The 19,415-nt window shown below is 32.7% G+C and overlaps 1 protein-coding gene across 8 annotated transcripts in view; it reads right to left on the bottom strand.

Moving 5' to 3' along the window:
- Positions 1-19,415, bottom strand: part of l(2)gl (LLGL domain-containing protein l(2)gl) — a 77,791-nt gene that overhangs the window by 28,485 nt on the left and 29,891 nt on the right. For 7 of the 8 annotated variants that reach the window (XR_011332702.1, XM_069829145.1, XM_069829146.1 and 4 more), the window contains exons 13-17: positions 17,919-18,183; positions 14,820-14,997; positions 12,827-12,919; positions 3,958-4,115; positions 2,188-2,465 (exon numbers count right to left, since the gene is read on the bottom strand). Coding sequence is in view for 7 of the 8 variants with exons in the window: in XM_069829145.1 (XP_069685246.1) it covers positions 2,188-2,465; positions 3,958-4,115; positions 12,827-12,919; positions 14,820-14,997; positions 17,919-18,183 (972 nt within the window). In the remaining variant the exon portion in view is untranslated. The remainder of the gene's footprint in view (positions 1-2,187; positions 2,466-3,957; positions 4,116-12,826; positions 12,920-14,819; positions 14,998-17,918; positions 18,184-19,415) is intronic. The other variant, XM_069829151.1, reaches the window with a different exon arrangement.

Here is a 19,415-nt window from a genome sequence, read left to right as displayed (position 1 = left end):
CCATATTATATACTTCGTGTCTGATATTAATAAACTAATTCCGTGATTGGAAAAAAAAATTGAGTACTGTTGCAAATCAAATATTTTGTCACTGAGTTCGCAACTTCATATAAAACAGACATATCTAAAGACATACGCGTAATTAATGTATGATTATTAATTTCAGAATGGCAAGCATGTAGACTTCTCAGCTGCATGCAACACAAAATAATATACCAGCACAATTCTTGAATTCTATAACAGGCTTTCTACAATATAAACAATTATCTTTGAATAAATCTACGGGAATAACAGTAAATGCTTAATTATTACAATTTTAAACTATTATGCCCAGCTCTCTTGAAATTACTATGTGGCATTGCATTTCTTAGAATGTTATACTACTGGAATACAATATTGTAAACGTTCTTTATAAATGAAGTTAATGACACAAAAAAGTAAAATTGAAAGAAAACTGTTACGAAAATAATTAAACATTATCATGAGGATGACACATATTTGCTTATTGCAAGTTTCACAGGTTTCGTAACTATTTAATCCTCTAATAGTACAAAGTTATCACTGATTACAGTTTATTTTCTTGAACTAAAAAAGAGAGAGAGAGAGAGAGAGAGAGTGGGGGAGAAAAAGAGAGAAAAGATACACAAATCACTATGTACAGTTTTAGAAAAAAGTTTTGCGCACAGAAAGGAGGCAGTGTGTGGCTGATCAGAGGATGAGCGACCTGTTTCACAAGAGAACTAGTTGAGGTTATGAAATTAGTTTTGTTTCGTTGTATGTCTAATTATGCGCAGTGTCTCCTTTCTGAGACTTATAAAGTATGTGTAACAAAACTTATTTTTAAGACTATACATCCCTTGCACAGATCACCATCCCTTTATAATTACAAAAAATAAGATGTATGATTTAGTTCATAAATTGTAAGATTTAAATTAATATATTTAAGTAATTTTTCACAAATTCTCGTAACAGATATTCATAAATATTATATTGTATTTGCTTGTAATATTGTTTCACTACTTACGAAGATCAATATTTAAAATTAACAAAGTTATGATAATCTTGTTTTATAATGATCTTACACTTGGCAAGTAATTAATACTATTAATGGAGTGAATGCCTAATTTTGTTCTTTTCTAACTATGGGAAGAGAAAATGTACGAAAGTATTCAATTTTTGGTATTCATTTGCAAGTTTCACAAAGCACAAGAACTGTCATGAAGAATCATATAGAGATGGTCTCCCAATAGCCTTCACAATCATTATAAGTTATCCTATTACAAAGATATAATCCCATGTGATCCTTTCTGACTCTTCATACAGTAAAGAAAAATTTCTGTAATGATATATAAGGCATTCAAAAGCCAAATTGATTAACTCCACTAAAACTAGGAGCTAAACTTGAAAAGTTGTAAGTTTCGATACAGTAATCAATAAACATAACATGCTGCGATCTGCATGACTATAGCTGAAGTTAATCACTTTGGAACTCATCAATTTTGTCATTAGGATGCACTCTAACAACATAATTCAATTATGCAAAAAGTGGAACTGATTTGGCAATCCTAAATTCAACACTGTGGAGTAACTCCATATTAGCTTCGTTGTCACATTTCTAAAGACAACGATGTTAATAAAAAAAAAGTGACTGGAGACATTGATGTTAATAAAAAAGTGACGGTTTCTTATCATAATTCTACACACGATGTGTGTTCAACAGTTGGGGAAAAAAATAAAAAAACATAAGAAATACTGTTGGCATCCACGATTTTTGGTTTCCTGTATGGATTTCATATGGAGAAAATTTTTCAGACCTCAAATATGGGACATCCCATACAATATGGGACTCCTCGAAAACCTAAATTCAATGCTGTAAGTGTAAAGTAACATAATTTTATAAAGAAATGGATACAAATATTTCCAACATACACTTACACAAGCCCTTTCATGTCCCAAGAGGGGTGTGACAATGAACCATGGCACTGTGTCCAAATCTACATTTATATAGACTACCACCACCACCAAAATCAGAACAGTAGCAGCAGCAATGTATTGAAGTAATAATGATGATGATGACGATGATAATAATTATAATAATAATAATAATAATAATAATAATAATAATAATAATAATAATAATAATAATTGTTAAAGCCATGAATTATATTAATTTTAACTGTTACAAACCTTGAACTGTTCCTCTGAACATATAACAACTCTATGTGGAGAAATGTCTTGCTTTGTTCCTCCTTTCTCAATTTCGAAAGGTTCTAGAAGGGGTGAATTAGTTCCATCCATAACAGCAATGGCTATGACAGGAGCTCGATGTTTCAGTTGAATTTCCTTAGCTAATTGACAAGTAACATCTTCTTCTGTCCGCCGTGAACCTGATGGAATGGCTACAGTGAAGATAAACACTGTACCATTATTTGTACCAGCCCACAGAGTAGCTGTCATTGCTTGAACTGTAACACATTATCAACAAAATTTTAAACCATAGACAAAATTTCCTTGCATGTCAATCAATTTATTTCTAAATATTCTTACGTGAAAATCCTGTAGTTTAGCATAATATGAACACAACAACCACTTTAATTCAATGTAACAGACATCTATCCAATGACAAACTGGGATTGTATTAAAATATGACAGTAATATTCATTTTAGATACTTTTTCTATCGAAAATGAATATTTGTTTTAAGAAACATCATACACACAAATTATTCATATAGAATGTGATTAAGAATAATTTCCATATACATGTAAAAATATGGAAAAACAAGTTTAATTAGTATTTTAAGGAAAAACAATCTCAGTTCCAGTTTACACATTTTTTAAAGACTGTTTCCACGCTTTTCACAAATAATGGAATTGTTAAATTTCGCATATTTTAAAATACAAATGAATTCTTAAATGCTGTGTAAGTGTGTCTTCTTAGTTATTGCTAATATGAATAGATGTCGAAGGTAGCAGTCAGTTTGCGAATAGTACATAAATATACCTGCATTATAACATTCAAAATGTCATCCCCCTCTAATAATTGTAAAAAAAACTAGATTTAGCGGGATAATGTTAATACTGTCAATTATGAGAATAATTTAACTTAATCTACATCAACATTTTCCTGAATACTTTTTTACCCGTTCCAATAATAGGGTCACTATTGAGAATTAGCGAAACTATTTCAAAGTTTGTCAATTTGTTATATCTTTGGTTCTGACTTTACCCGTGGTTAGAAAGTTCGCTTACACGATCAGAAAATTGGAGGTTAGATACCTTTGAATGCCAGTGTACACCTACAAGTTGGCAGGGTTGCCTACCTTTTTACTACTGTTATACTTCCTGCAACCTACGAACAATGATTTTGGCTTATAACTTTCGACTGAGGCAATTCCTGACCAGGGTTCCTTACCTCAAAGTGATGCTTCTGGCCTCCAGAAACGCAGAAGAACCCAATATAATAATATAATCTTTCATGCGAGTTCTATTAACAAATATTTTTATTGTTAACTGCCTGGAATAATAATTTTTATAGCAATAGAAGTCTGAAGTAGAAACCTCAGAAAATAAGCATTGCATTTATTTTAATTCATACACGTGTAACCTAAGTTCAGCAATCAAAATGCTGGACTTCTATGCTGGAGTCAGCCAGGACAACAAAGCCCAAATGAAGTTTTTGGTGACCAAGTAAAATGTCTGAGAAGGTTTTCTTAGGTTACTACCATTTCCTCTGCCACCATTCCATCATTTTTCGATAGAATTTCATAATCATCCTTATCACAGGGGCAGTAAAAATATAAAAACTACTGCATTAGTATATCATCATCTCTTAGGATGAAATAAGACAATGAACTTCCCACCTAGAACATAATTTGGAAATCACCAGACTTGACACAAACACCCCAGTATTTCAGAATGGAACAATACCAATGGGATATAAGATGAAGTTAACTTACCACTGATAAGGAAAGTCTTGGCAAAATATAGGCAACGCACCATACTGCCTAATGAATCATCCACTGGTCGAGCTTCCACTTGTCTCTCTACAGGTTTTGCTTCCAAGGGACTTCCCACACCTGGACCTGTTGGGGAGGATACAGCTGTGTCACCTGCCCTGTAATGTTTAAACCATAAAATAAATAGTGTAAAAATTCCATTATCATAGATTTTTGTTGTAAAAATTTGTCAAAATTGAAGAACATACAACAGCAAACAATATACTTTCAATACATCACATTTTTTTAGACACTGCCCTAAGAAATATTTTGTAAATCACCACAATCTCAGGAACAAAAGTACTGTAGAACAACTCACAACATATATCCTGCTTTATTTACGCACTTTTATGAGCACAATCAACTGAATGCACCTCCATATTCAGATGTTTAAATGCTTTTTGCCTCACTGCTTTTCCGAGAATGATAAAGCATAATATGTTTTCCATTCAAATTAAAAAACACAAGGGCTGTAATTTTTTCTTTTTGCATCTTATGACCAGAACACCTTTGTTCGGAAATAAATGCTAAGTTTTTGTAACTAAATATACAAATTTAACCCATTTCATCACAGTTATAAATCTGCTGTTCTGTTAATTAGCGAGATTTCATATCTTTGCTAATTTCTTTATTTTATTGCGAAATAACAGAACTGTCTACATACGATTTTTGAATTTGTACTGTTAGTAGCAATAAAAGACATTCTGCAATCATTCCGAACTTAAACTGTGGATCACTCATTTTCATGTACAGCATATGATTTATCAACAAGAGAACAATGCAATTGGATTCTCTCTTCAATATATTGATCAGTATTTTGCAATTTATTTGCATAACATTCATTTTTCTTATGAATGTCTTGTAATTTTTATGTACTATACACTCGTTTACTTTATTTTTCAGTATATTATTTCTAGCATTGTAATAATCACGCTAAAGTTCAATTACATTTAGTTTCTGCTGGTCAATTAAACTCCTCTTTTGGCTTGGCATTTTACAGTTAGTAAAATTTATTCAATGACTTGAAAGACAACTGCTGTATGTAATATGTAGGTGAAGAGGGGGAAATGCACTCAAGGAATGTAAGTTGCTTACAAAGGAACATAGGCTCTTTATTTCTACACGTATCTTTTAAATTAAGAATAGAGACAGAAAAAGACGAGTTTTCTCAAAAGTCACAATTTAATTTATTTCAAATAATTTAAATTCATATAAGTAAAACAAAAAAGATCAAATTAATTAAAAAAAAAAAAAGCCAGTAACTAACATTTTAATTTACAATATCTAAAAAGCAATACACGAAAATATATGGTCCATGATATTCGACATAAGCATGATCAATAGAGGATGAAGATAGAGAGAAAGATTGAAATTCAAATGTCTAAATTCACTAGGAAAAATGCTTCATACAACAACTGTTCCATAACTTTACTGTAACTGAACTTTTAATTTTAAATACAAAATTTACATTATAATACATTTATCTAAATAAAAATATTCTACCATAACAATTTACGTCTTTATGAGAATAATGTATAATTTTATGACACAATGAGAAACAGATGAGGAAGGAAAGGGAAGAAGGAAAACACGGACAAGAGAAAGAGGAGAAGGGGAAGAAAAGATGAGAAGGGGACAGACAGAAAGAGCTCATGCAAAATAAAGAACAAGCTGCAACATAAATTACGTGATGAAAATGTTAAATTGATAAATAAGTTTTGCTGACATTTATGGGAAAATAAATTAGTAAATGACTTGAAAGATGAATGATTGCACTTGACAATCTTATACTCTTACAAGCTTTTCAAGCCTGAACTTATTGGACAATTTCTGAAGTTTGATGTACAAATAACTATACTATCTGGAGAAATAATTCCTTCTCCCAACACTGAAGAACACATTTACAAGGCAGGAAAAGGAGAAATGAAGAAATTTTATAATTAAAACATTTAAACTACACACTCTATTGAAATAGCAATAACCTCATATGCTGACAAAATCTAACTTGCAATCACTTTTTCACCACAAATTTCAGTTTTACCGCGAATTAAATACTGGTTCCTCATGTGAAAAGTTATTACAGTCTGAACCAAATCTCTGTACCAGGAAATTCAAATAAATAAATAACAGTTTATATTGATTTCTTCACACTAATAGGCAAATTATATTGGAACAAAATTATAGGCTAATAAATTTTAAATGAAATGAAACAAAAAAATGCTAATTTACACAGACATAAATACAATGCAAGTGGAAAACAGCAGAGAGTAATTCAACATTCTAATATTTGTAGGTGCGCTTTTAATACAAAACTGCTTCTTTACAGATTATCTTACTAATACTGCACAATGTTAATACAGCATTTGACGAACTTTAATCAACAAATCAACACACCAATTCTCATCTGGAAGAGTAAAATACTCAGAGAAGGGAGGGAAATTGTCAGAAACATGGGAATATGCATGTAAAGTCTAAACCAACATTTCTGAATATCAAATTTATAATTCAAATGAACTATGAAAACTTATTTTGTGCGAGATCGTGTGTATTTGCTTGCTTTCCGCACAAAACCAATACGCGGTAAGTGTGAAATACCACATTCAGTATTCCCAACGTAACACACATAACAATTTCCCTCTTCTTACCGCTTAAGTGTCATATTCATTTTACTGCTTTAGGCTTTTAACATATTTTTAAAGACATTCAATATAGTAATAATTATAAATTGGAAACTTACCACTGCAATTTCACCTTAATTGCACTGTTAATTATTCTTTTTAAATATTTGCAAAAATTAAGTAAACTCTACAACACTACAAAAGTTACTGCATTTGTAATGCAAGTAACATTAAGGAAGCCATGAAAAAATCAACAAGATTCCAGAGTCATCATAGACTGGGGGAAAAAAAAGACAGACGTATATCACGGCCTGCTGCAGTATAGTAAACACAGAAAACATTTTATAGGAACAATGTTGAAGATAGATATATTTGTTTTCCAAAGTTGCCGTCATTGAACAGAAACCAAGATGGAGATTTCATTGCAAGTAATTAGAAATTCCTCTTTCAGGTATGTAATAAACGATCTTCGCACAAAATAATGTACGATACACGAGCGATATGTTTGTTTTCATGTTCTCGGAAATTAAAAAAGCTCAACTACGTTTCGCTTTTTCAATCTTTTCCTCAAACATGAAAACGTCAACATAACGCTCTTGTAACGCATATTACTATTATGTTTATTCATTATGTTTAAATTAATTGGTTCAAATAACTACACATAGTTCTGGACTTACAATGAGATTTTATATTCTGAAGAGTGTCATGAGTACCTATAATACACAGTACATCAGTACACATAATTAAGTCACATATATGTTCAAGGAACTTTTAAAGTTGGTAATGTGTAAAATTTGTGCAAATAATTTATTCAAAATAGAATACAATATCTAAGCAACCACAGTACAACTTCATGGTTACATGTCTCAAGTGCAAAAGGTCGTAATTTGGTCACAAATCGAGGACTAGATGCGTATTCAAAACATTTTGCTTAATGTTACGCAACTGGTGCCTATAACAAATGCACTAACAATTTATTTTGAATTCCTCAGCTTGCTAGTAACAATATCAACTAATAGTCAGTTGAAAACTTATTTTGTTAATGTTAAAATATCCAAATATACTAAGAATAGACTACATAATGAAAAAAATATATATTATATTAAATATGGTATCTCAGTTATTGAGAAAACAAAATTCAATTATTTTAGTATATTCTTTGACACTGTGTTGTTCTTAGCAATGATGTAAAATGACCTAGACAACAAGATCTTCAATTATTAAGAACGCATGCAGTGCTAGAAGACATTAACAAAGAATGTGATAAGATTAAAATAGAATAAAATGCATGAAACTCAACTCAAAGTTTACAGCAGAAATGCATGGAACCTACCTCAAGAGGTTTACATAAAATAAAATAAAAAAAAAAGTTTTGTATAAAATGTCTCTTTCAATAAAATTGCTCAAGCCAAGATGCCAATATCATTGGAAATTCATTTGTAACTAAAATAAAACCAGACTACGGACTTTTTATAGCCTGTTATTTTAGCATATCCCTGAAGTTTCAGGAACTCTACCAAAATAAAGTGCACAGAATTAATAATAAGTGTTCCTAATATATAATAGTAAACTGGCAACTTCAGAATGCCATAATAAACAGAAAGGTTTTATTTTTTGTGCATGGCAGGTATACACTAATGGGACCAACCCTCACGTCATTGGTGCACTGGAATTGCAGCCAATACAGAGAAGTAGAGAAGTATGTTCGTTACGTACTTGTTTGTCTCTTGAGAAGAGTTCATAAATGTGTGTACGTCAAAATGACAGACGCTTTCCTCTCAGTCACTTCCGAAAGAAAACATACGATGTGTTGTCTGATTGTTTTGTTGTTTCTGTTGATGACATTACCAGTTCCACTGAAAAAAGGCACTACTATTATTGTATGCGTGAGTGCTTTACTTATTGCAAATGTTACACTGTGTGCTGGCTATGGAGATGGAGAACAATTTTGCAGCACTGCTCTAGTAAGATTTACAGTCTATTCTCAATTGCAACTTCTCCATAGTCAAAATATCATTTTTAAAAGACAGTCAAACATAGGCTTGACTATTAAAGGAAAACAGCATTACTCTCCTTGGTCCTCTTCCTGCGATACGATGAATAAAGAAATGTATTCCAAAGCTGATGCCTGGCTTGGCCTGGCTTTTCGAGGTCCAGACCCAAGACAGATCTTTGCATTTAGGGTTACATTGCCCATTGTGCGCTCTAATTTCATGATTGTCTGAAGTTCGACAGGTAGCCTGGGTAGCATTCATGAATCCTATGCTGCCATGCGGGGCATCCTATCTCAACTCTGAAGGAGTGAGGTTCCATATGAGTACCTGATAAACCCCAAGGCCTCAAGCCCTATGCCCTTCCTATATCAGTATCGGAAACCTGTACTACCTTCAAGATTTCACTCTAGCCTATTTTTAACTATTGTAGATGATAGACGAAATGTCAGGGAGGTGGAGAGTGTAGATGGAATGACAGAGAAATGGAAGTGTGCCAAAAAACCTGCAATGTAAGATTCGATGATTCGTTCACCACAAATTCTATCCGCCCTGGCCAAGAATTGAACTCGGGCTACCTAGATGGAAGACCAGCACACTATCTCCTGAGTCATAGACACATATAAGTTAACACATATTTTAAATGCAGATTTTTAAGTAGAATAAATACTATTGTCCAAAGTATTTGCCAAACAAGAAAGATCTCCAGTGCATTTTTACATTCTCAGAGACTTTTAAAACAAAAAAGGTTTTTTTTTGGGGGGGGGGGGGGGGAAGAAATCATAAGAATTTGATTTGTGCAGACCGAGCACTACTGTGAGATTGTCAAGCAGCCTGGATTTAGAAATGAAGCAAAACCAAATCTAGAAATATTCCACTGTATTATTTCCAGAAAAGTCATAGCTCCTAAAATCTCACCAAACAAATTCAATTATGTGCCTTAAAAGTAACGCTTTCTGAAGTGCTCCATAATTTATTATTTTAATGCTGAATACAAAAAGTAACTGCAATCATACAGAGGTCCATTTCAAAACTTAATATTGCTAAGTTATTTATATTATTTAAAATTGGAAGTTAATTTTTACGCTAGAGAAAGATAGCCGACTTATATATTAATTTATTCATGAAAGACTATTTTTATTCTCTTACTTCTACGAAGTTTTGAACATTCCCAATACAAAATTACAAGGAAGAAAGAAACTCCAACATTATAACTTATGAATTTATGATACAATCACAGAGATTTTTGGAGAAAATTAAATGGTGGAGATACAGTCTTCAGAGTTCTAATCTCAACGAGGTTCTTATGAAAACTAATTACAGTATGCCCCAGAACTAAATGATCTCGTCTCTTCAAATATGGACTTATTTCAGATAATCACGCATTATTTTTCAGATATCTTCTCTGAATACCGGTAAACATGTGGTTACTGATCAACTTCAATATTCAAGAAGAGGCTATTGAACTTCTATGTGTCATATATGCCAAAGAGAAATTACAAGAAATGACAAGTCATTTGACCAAAAAAGAAATAACTAATAATAATTCACTTATCTCGTGTATCTTTTCACACACCTTTTTTTTTAACTGGGACAAAGCATGACGGATTTTATTCTTTTATTTCTGATTCCATATCACTTTTGCCCCATAAGTTTAACCCACAACTTATTTTAATACTAAAATTTAAACATAAGGAGAAGCTTTAATCAAAATAGGCCTGTATGGATTTCAGAATAAACAGGTGTCTTATTTTATACATTTTCATCTTTCCAGTTTTATATAGATACACTTTCTGGTCAGGATGGCAGGAGTGTCAGCCAGTCAAGTCAAAGAGTGAACCAAAAAATGTTCAGAATTACTGTATTAATAGTATCTAAATGATGATAATGATAATAATAATAATAGTAATAATAAATAAGTTTATAATCTTGCACAGGATAGGAACTGCTGGCGGGCTTATGTGAGGGCGGCAATGAACCTCCGGGGTTCCTTAAAAGCCATTTGTAAGTAAGTAAGTAAATAAGTTTATATGTCTATAACAGGGCAAACCCTGTTTAAAAATACCAGCAAGCGAAGTGTGACCTTGTGATTGTCTCTATATCTAATGGCTATATTGTGGAATACTATTAAAAATACTAGTAGGCAGATGAGTGTGATTATGTCTGTATTTAGTAGCTGTATTGTGAAACAATTACCAATATAAGTGATAAGCATCAGAGAGGAACTTTATTATCTTATTTCACAAAAAAGATAAAAACTTATATCAATATCAGTGGTTCCCAAACTTTACGAAAGCATGACTCACTTTTGAGCAAGAATTTTGTTTGCAACCCTCCACTACAGTACCAGTACTTACAGTAACTCCATTCGAAAAATACAAATCCCTCTAAAATCTAAACAGAACACGGAGTACCAACAATATGAGTTTACAGACGAACTCACAGCTGAAGTCACTATGGATTTCTTCTGCACAGCATAATTTTAGTCTGCGGAAGTGACAAGTATAAGTTCAATTGTAATAACTTTGTGTTTTATTTGCACTTATTCTTCTTCTCCATTCTTGTCTGTCTGTCTGTCTGCATACAAATTTTCTTCCATGTTCCTTTCTCTCAACGATGTATGAATTCCCTTTATCCAGGTGTCAGGTGGACTTCCCCTTTTCCTTCGTCAAGTGGTATTCACTCCACAACTCTCTTTGGTAATCTTACAATCTGTTATCTTTTTCATGCGCCCAAGTGTTTTTATAAACTTTATACAAAATTGCAAAAGGTACACCGCCTCTTTGTCCTCAAGAAGAAACCATGAGGTCTCAACAACTGAACAAAGACTGATTTTTTTTTTCCCAACAAAGAAAGCAGTTTTTTGTAAGCTGTGGTGTGATGATATTTTTGTATGTACAGTACAACCTCTATTATCCGTGGTAATGAAGGGGGTGGGCTGAATGGTTAATCGAAAAAAAATCGGATAATCTGTACCATGTAATATTTTCATAAATTTAATGAATAATACACTTTGGTAAATTCCTCTATGGCCTTGTATTTAACATGCTAGGTAGTGGATCACAAGTTCATTAATTTAAGTCTCATTGTCAATGACGGGTTTAGAAGGGCAAGAAAACTCCTTGTAATGGCTGCCTGTAGAAAGTGAAGGTCTCACATTGTAGATTTACATCCTTTATACACTCCAAACTCGTATGAGCCACAGTTCCTCTTTCCCCAAACTACTCAATTATTTACAGCTTTTTCCCCCGATACTTAGCACAACAAGATTTCTTTTGACACCAGTAGAAGACATTTTATACAGAAGTTATACAGTACCACAATTCGAACAAAAGACCATACTGTGTAAGGGAAAAGGCTTGTAATAACTCTCTAGAAAAAATAACGTGCTAATACAACGTAACCTACAGTACTTTATATATTTCTGCACAAAAAAAAAAGCGAGAGAAAGACAGACGGATAATCCACCAATCGGTTAATAGGATGATGGATAATTGGGGTTCTACTGTATTCAGTAATCTGAACAAAATCCCAAACCCAATTAATTTGATTATCAACATTTTACCATTTAACTTGTAACTTTATCTTATAAGAAAAATTCTCAAGAAGAAAAGTTACAGCCAATTTTCAATAAACTGCTATTCTAACTTTTTCTAAACAGAGACCCACCAATTATTAGCAAAATTGCTATATTTCATGTACAGTACATCAATCCCAAATATACTGACTCACTGATGAATATGAACAAAATCTGTTCAATAGTTTAGGAGAAACTGCAGTACATAGATAAGTAGACAACATGCCTAAAACCACTCCATATTAGGGATGCTGAAAAATTCTATGTCTGTGAAAATCTACTTTAACATCACAATACTTTTCCTTTATATATTATGTAATAAAATTAGAAAGTAAAAAACAGTTCTAACTTAGTGAACAATCTCCAGGAATTCAAGAAGGTGTATAGAAATATGTAATTAGATACTCTAAGTTTATTTACAATATAAAAATAAAAGAGTGAATTGTGCTACATAGTGAAACACTAGCAAAGCCAGAGCTGGGGAGGGATAGTGGAACAAAGCCAATCTCACTACATTTCAGCACCCAGCATGTTGAATTCTGCATCTAGAAATAATGCGAACTTGCTCCATGCCATGCCAAATAAAGAAACCAAACTATAAGAAAATTTACAGGTAAATCCATTTCCATTGTAAGTTCGATTACCCTGCGGAATCTCTTCGCTCCACAGCTTCTTCTCCCTCATCTGTGCCTGCCTCTCCAGCCTCAGCTGCCATATCCTCTGCCACCTCCTCCAGGCTGGCAAATCAAATACACTCTCACATACACCTCACCCCACTATTACACCCTCATTAATTTTTTAAGGGCCATCAGCCTACATATATCAACACAGTATATTTATATACGAAAATTCACACGCAACTTCACATATCCTCAATTATTTCATTCTTTGGAAGTCCAACAACCATACCACATCATCCTATTACGGAATTACATTAACTTGATTCTGTGATCATTGTGAATAAATTAAGATTCTGAATGGCTATTTGCGAGAAAAATAAATAAATAAACAGTGCAATGTAAATTGTACAATCTTTCCTTCCTCTGCATCAGGTTTATAACTCTCGAAATATCATGATATTAGTCTGTACCTAGGCTATTTAGAGACCTAATATATGCCCAAACTGACACATGGGGAGACTTGTTTGGTGTGGGTCAGCATGCGACTGGATCTCCACCTAAGATAACACAGGGCATTACACACACATTGGATAAATATCCATGCTCTAGGGAAGATAAACTGCATATATTTTCTTCATTATACTTTTAAATGGTGCTTTTGAACATCTTTTAAGAGAATTTTCCTACAACTCTTCATGTACAACTTGTCAGAAAATGTTTTCAATTATGTTTAAGTATATACAGGCATTGTCTTTTACGAAGATAACATAGTATTAATTCATTCTTAATGAGTTATGTATGTTTTACAATCTTACAGCTTTTATGCGCTTACTTTTCCTGAAACTTACCACCAGACATAATAGCTTAGCTCTGGTTGAAGTATTGTTGGCAGTCATCTGACAAACAATGTTAAGTATAATGAAAACATGACTTTTTCCACAGACAGTACATACAAACATATTAAAGGTAAAGAAAAGTTTTCACTGTTACAAAAAAGTATGATTGGAAGTGTGTGCTATTTCTGTCATACATTCTAAATAAAATCTTCTTCGGCCTTATAATATTTCTCTGAACAAGCTCTCAATGTTTGGCAATCTTACATTTAAAATGGCTCACATAAGAATTTTTTGAAAAATTTTCTATGCTGTGTTATTGCTTTGCAACAAATATTTTATATTTTATGTGCATATTATCTGGATAAATAATTCATAATAGTAGTAGTAATAATAATGATAATAATAATAATAATAATAATAATAATCATCATCATCATCTTATAACGGAAAGAACAAATTTTGGATGGATAAATCGCAAAATAGCGAACGCCAGTAGGGGAAGTTATCCCCACCCACATGAAATGTGCATTCGACACAACACTCGCCTATCACGTAGAATGTCTGGTGAGCTAGTAGGGGAAAAGTGGAAGGGGTCGTGGGCGGAGCTTCTACGTTCGCTATATTGCGATTTGCCCCAAATTTTGTTCAACAGATAAAGGAAGAGGAAGGATGGCTATCATAATTTGCCTCTCTGATCTAAAGAATATCTGAAATGTGTACTCATGTCAAAAGCCTAGAGAGAATTTTTTATAATCCTATAATACTGCTTTCATATTTTGTATGATTATTAAAAAGTCTCTGAGGATATTTTAAACATATTGATTCAGAACTTCGATTACAAAACATCGAAATAAGCTCTTCATAAATTGCATGTCCGTCAAGTTTTTTTTAACCTAACATAATATGCTACAAATTATTCACAGTACAGAATTCTCACTGTTCCTTTATATACCCTCTATAACGAAATTGTATAGTGTTGAAATCTCACAAATACTAGCATGGAGTGAAGCTTTTTGTATGCAAAGTACACAAGCTGTTAAACTGGAAATTGTGCATTGAAGCTGGCATAAATTGGCATTGGATCCAAAAAGCTTTCTAGGTAATAAAGAGTCCATACACCCATAAAATTCGATGATATTTGTTATTACTATTTGTAAAACTATTGTACCTCTAGTACTCACCCTTCTCTTTTCCTCGAGTCTGTAGGGGTGGTAGCAGAAGGAGAAGTAGGACTCTGAGCTCCTCTTTTGTCAACTTGCCTTGTAGACCTTCCTTTACGTAGACGACGAAATGACTCTCTTAAAGATTTCTTAAATGATTTTCGTCTTGAAATTGGAGCATCACCAGCTCCAGATAGGTCTATAAGCAAATGCAAAACTTTATAATTACACTGTAATATTATGCCTTTAAATAAATAAATAAATAAATTACTAATAATAATAATAATAATAATAATAATAATAATAATAATAATAATAATAATAATGGTAATGATAATGATAATAATAATAATAATAATAATAATAATAATGATGATGATGATGATAATAATAATAATAATAATAATAATAATAATAATAATAATAATAATAATAATAATAATAATAATGTGTTTGTTGGAGTCTTAAAATGTAGACGAGTTTTTAAATTACATTTTCTTTAATTTAGTTTAATTTTTCGTAATTTTGCAGTTCTTGGGCACAAACAAAAGCCCCTCTACTGACATTGTTCCTACTATACGGCTTCATTCAACACCTCCACCTTTTTTTCCTTTGAGATAGTGATAAGCAATCAGGACATCATCATCAAAAGACATCTTCCAAACATCTGTGTAGCGGTTGTGTAGTGTATGTGTGCGAACCTCTTATCTGTGCGATATAGAAAGTATCAGTTTCATTATGGTAGCATCGTAGTAGCATAGGACTAGGGGTGAACGGCCTTAGTAAGCAGGTTCGCTTCTTCCACACACTGTTAACTGTCTGTCACAGCTATTCACAGTTACAAAGTGTTTAGAAATTTGTTGAAGAAGGTGTTGGAATTACTCTCCTTCCTTTTTATAGACACTTTTAACATTGGCTTATGAAATTCTCCATCACTCATTGCAAGTCATATCGTGATATGGAGGCTATTTCCTATTGAAAATTGTTTTTTGATTCATCTAAATTGTGTCGGTTTGCTTTGTACATTTTCCTTCAGTGTTCCGCAGAGATAATATCATATTATGTTAAGATCAGGACTTCAATGTTAGATGCAGCACATTAGACAACAACAGGAGGATAGTGGTAATCACCCTATACAGGAGAATAGTGGTAATCACCCTGTCTTCAAACACATCACGAATAGACCATACAAATTAGCACATCTGGTGTTGCAGAATTCTGTTGAAAGTAGCCAGTCAGTTGACTGAAAAAATCAGGGTAATATACCCGTCATCATTTATTGTCGCTCAAAATATAAATAAATAAATAATATAAAAAATTCGTCCTATTGTTCCTTTGCCACTAATGCTGCACCATACACCAACTTTCTGATCCAGAAGGGACACTTCATGGAGAAACTCTGATTTTTATATACTCAAATATCAGTTGTTTTGAGAATTCACATATAAGAAATAAAGAATGGGTCTCTCTCTGCCTAGAAACTGGATCACCTGGTCTTAATTCATGCGTCACTGTAACTTTAGAGGGTTTTACATTTAATAATTTTGTTGCTTCCTGATGTAGAAAATTTGGTTTGTTCAGAAAGTCACCTGAAATATTTTTAAGAAAATATTCTAGTATAAATGTAATGCCATCCAAAGCTTCCTCAATAAGCAGTCAACATGTACAGTTGCAGTTTTTGTCTATAGTACATCTAGTTTTCCGAAATTTGTTTACTAAAACAAAGAACAATTGAACAACTAAGAATATCAACAACATGAAATTCTTAAGATTTAATTTAAAAGTATACAAATGTATTTAAAAAAAGTAATGTACTCTCAGTAACAGGACAGTACTGTTTCAGCATGATGTTTTGCATTTGTCAGCAGCTAGTGATCTACTGCATTGGCTGAGGCATTCATCTTTTGCTTTCCTGTTTTCTGTCTTCTGTGAAAGGAAGATATTTTGATGGTAGTAGGAGTGTTTGCGTGTTGCATAGCATTACATTGAACAGTGTATGTGTGTTAAATTGTAATTGGGTATTACGTACTGTATTTTTGGTGGATATGTTATTGCAAAAGACGATAGCCACAGCTGATGTAGTAGATCACTAGCCACTGATGAAGGTAAAACATCATGTCGAAATAGTGACGTCCATTTACCAAAGGTACATTACCTTTTTTAAATATATTTTCACACTATTAAAGTTTTATATTTTAACAATAAGAATGAAAAAATTATTTTTTAAATGACCTTCATATTTCCCAAGCAGACTCTGTTAGTACATAGGAATCACATATGAATACTTCTTTTTCAACAGAAAGATCACTTCTCTTAATGTGCATTGAAGCTAGACAAACCTACTTACACTACTCATTGAAAATTACCTTACTTGGTTTGCTGATGTATGTCAGGCACTAAAGATTTTTATTAGAAGGTAACTGACGAAGGTCAAACAAAAGTTATTTGCCATCTGCCACAAACAGCTATTCCTCAGTCTCAATGCCCTATGAGATACTTGGAAGAAGATAGCATATAAAACAAGAGAAAAAAAAAATGCTGTGTCACAAACTCTCTCTCAACTGTTAGCCTGGTACAATCTCGTTTACATGATTTCAGATATTCGCTGTGGAAGAGCTTTGAAATAATTAAAGGATATTTACAGTGCTTTAGAATGATAAATACCAAAACCTACACACTATCATTTTCTCCATGAAAATTGGTTTTTATAAAGCATTTCTACAACACAATACTTGTATATTTGTGCACTTAATAAAGTATGCCTTCGTTCTTGTCAAAACACGGAAATAATAAGATAAAAAACAGATGTATTCCAGTGCAGCTCGTCTCAAAGAACAAATCAACACTGAATGACAATCGAAATATGTAATTCTGCGATATAAATATAAACTGGATAAAGTAATATTCATGGAGACGTGAACTTCATGAAAGAAGTTATTTTTCTTTTAACGCAACTCGCTATTACAATATTTCCCGAAAATTCGTCACCTGATTAACACTAGACTGAACCAATAGCAATATTACATTGTGCAACTTTATTTGTGAATATGAAAACAAGATCTTCACACGTGTGTGCATGTCTGTATGTCATAATCTTAGAAAACATAATCTTTATCTTACCATTGGGATTTAAAGTACATTTGGTAAGGACGCCCTTATGACGAATGTAATCAAATAATGCAAGACCATGTGCTGTGCCAGCAGCAACAAGGCCCCACTCTGCATATAAGACAAGGGCAGTAATAGCAGCAGGTGGATGAAGTTGTAGTACAGAATTAGGCTGAAACCCTGAAGCCAAAGAGAGTGTGCCACCTCTAGGTGTGAGCTGATCGTGACCTTTCCACACAAATCCATCTCGATCTAACACAATATTCATTGGTGTAACCTATAACAATGCAAATAAGAAAATAAACGAATATGTAAGCATATTAAAGCTAATTTTTACACAAAGGTATCACAAAATTTCAATGATATTCCTTGTTTTGTTAATCAAACAAGTTAACGTAAAGATTAATTTTTGGTCCTACAGAATATATCTATTATGATAACAAAGATTAATAGAGGAGAAAAATTCGCTCCGGCACTGGGGATCGAACCCGGGTCCTTGGTTCTACATACCAAGTGCTCTAAACACTGAGCTATGCCGAAGTTCAATCCACAACACCGGATCGAATCCCTCTCCTCTAGTTTTTTTTTTTTCGGAGCAAATTTTTTTCCTCTAATAAACGAGTAAAGTCAAAATATTCAGAAATAAAATTTGTATAGTCATAGACTTCCTATTCATCTACAGTCTCTTCTGTAAGATCTGCATCTACATCAGATATTTGGTTGAAGGCTGAAGCCACATACTCTCAAAATCATATAGTGATCCATTGTAGTCCTATAAATTGGTGAATAAAAGAAGAGTGCTTTCATAAAAGACAAGTTATTTTCTCTGGACCAAAAATATAATACAAATGGAGTAAAATCGGACTTTTACTGTGGACCAAATTTGTATAAAAGCATCTTAAGTTCAAATTGCCATAGATCACTATCTGTTCCGAAATGTTTGGACTAACAGAACTTGCAGAACTGAGTTCTGTATTCGAAATCCTCTTTTGTTTTTTCTAACTAAAAATTCTTTCCATTGGAGAATTGCTCTATGGAACAAGGAGAACTGTCATCAACAGCTTGACAGTTTGCTTAGCAAAGTGTATTTTCTTGTTCCAGAAACCTGTCACCTTTGAAATTTCAAACAAAAGTTTATCATCCTTGACAAAAGAAAAAGTATCAAACCGAAAACAAATGAACTCTGTCTATGAGGATTCAATTTCTTCTGTTGTCAGCACCTTAGGAAATTGGTCAACTATATATTCAACAAATGAAAAAGTTTTAGTTCTTCATTGAAATACATCAGCAACTTCAGCAAGCCCTGAAAACTTTTCCTTAATTGGCCACTTTTTTTTATAATGTATTAACATGTTTTTGTGTAAAACCATCAGACATAAGAAAAAAAAACTTCATCAATTAATTTTCTTTCAGAGAAACTCCTTTCATGTAGGCCCTGGTCTTTGCTTCAACGACCAGATCATTATCACTTTTCTGGAACTTCCTACCAGTACAATTCACATCAAATAT

The sequence above is a fragment of the Periplaneta americana genome, chromosome 6 (genome assembly GCF_040183065.1).
Source record: "Periplaneta americana isolate PAMFEO1 chromosome 6, P.americana_PAMFEO1_priV1, whole genome shotgun sequence".
In the NCBI taxonomy this organism is placed as follows: Eukaryota; Metazoa; Arthropoda; class Insecta; order Blattodea; family Blattidae; genus Periplaneta; species Periplaneta americana.
The sequence above is the reverse complement of the archived record's forward strand: the minus strand, read 5'-3'. Positions and strand labels throughout refer to the sequence as shown.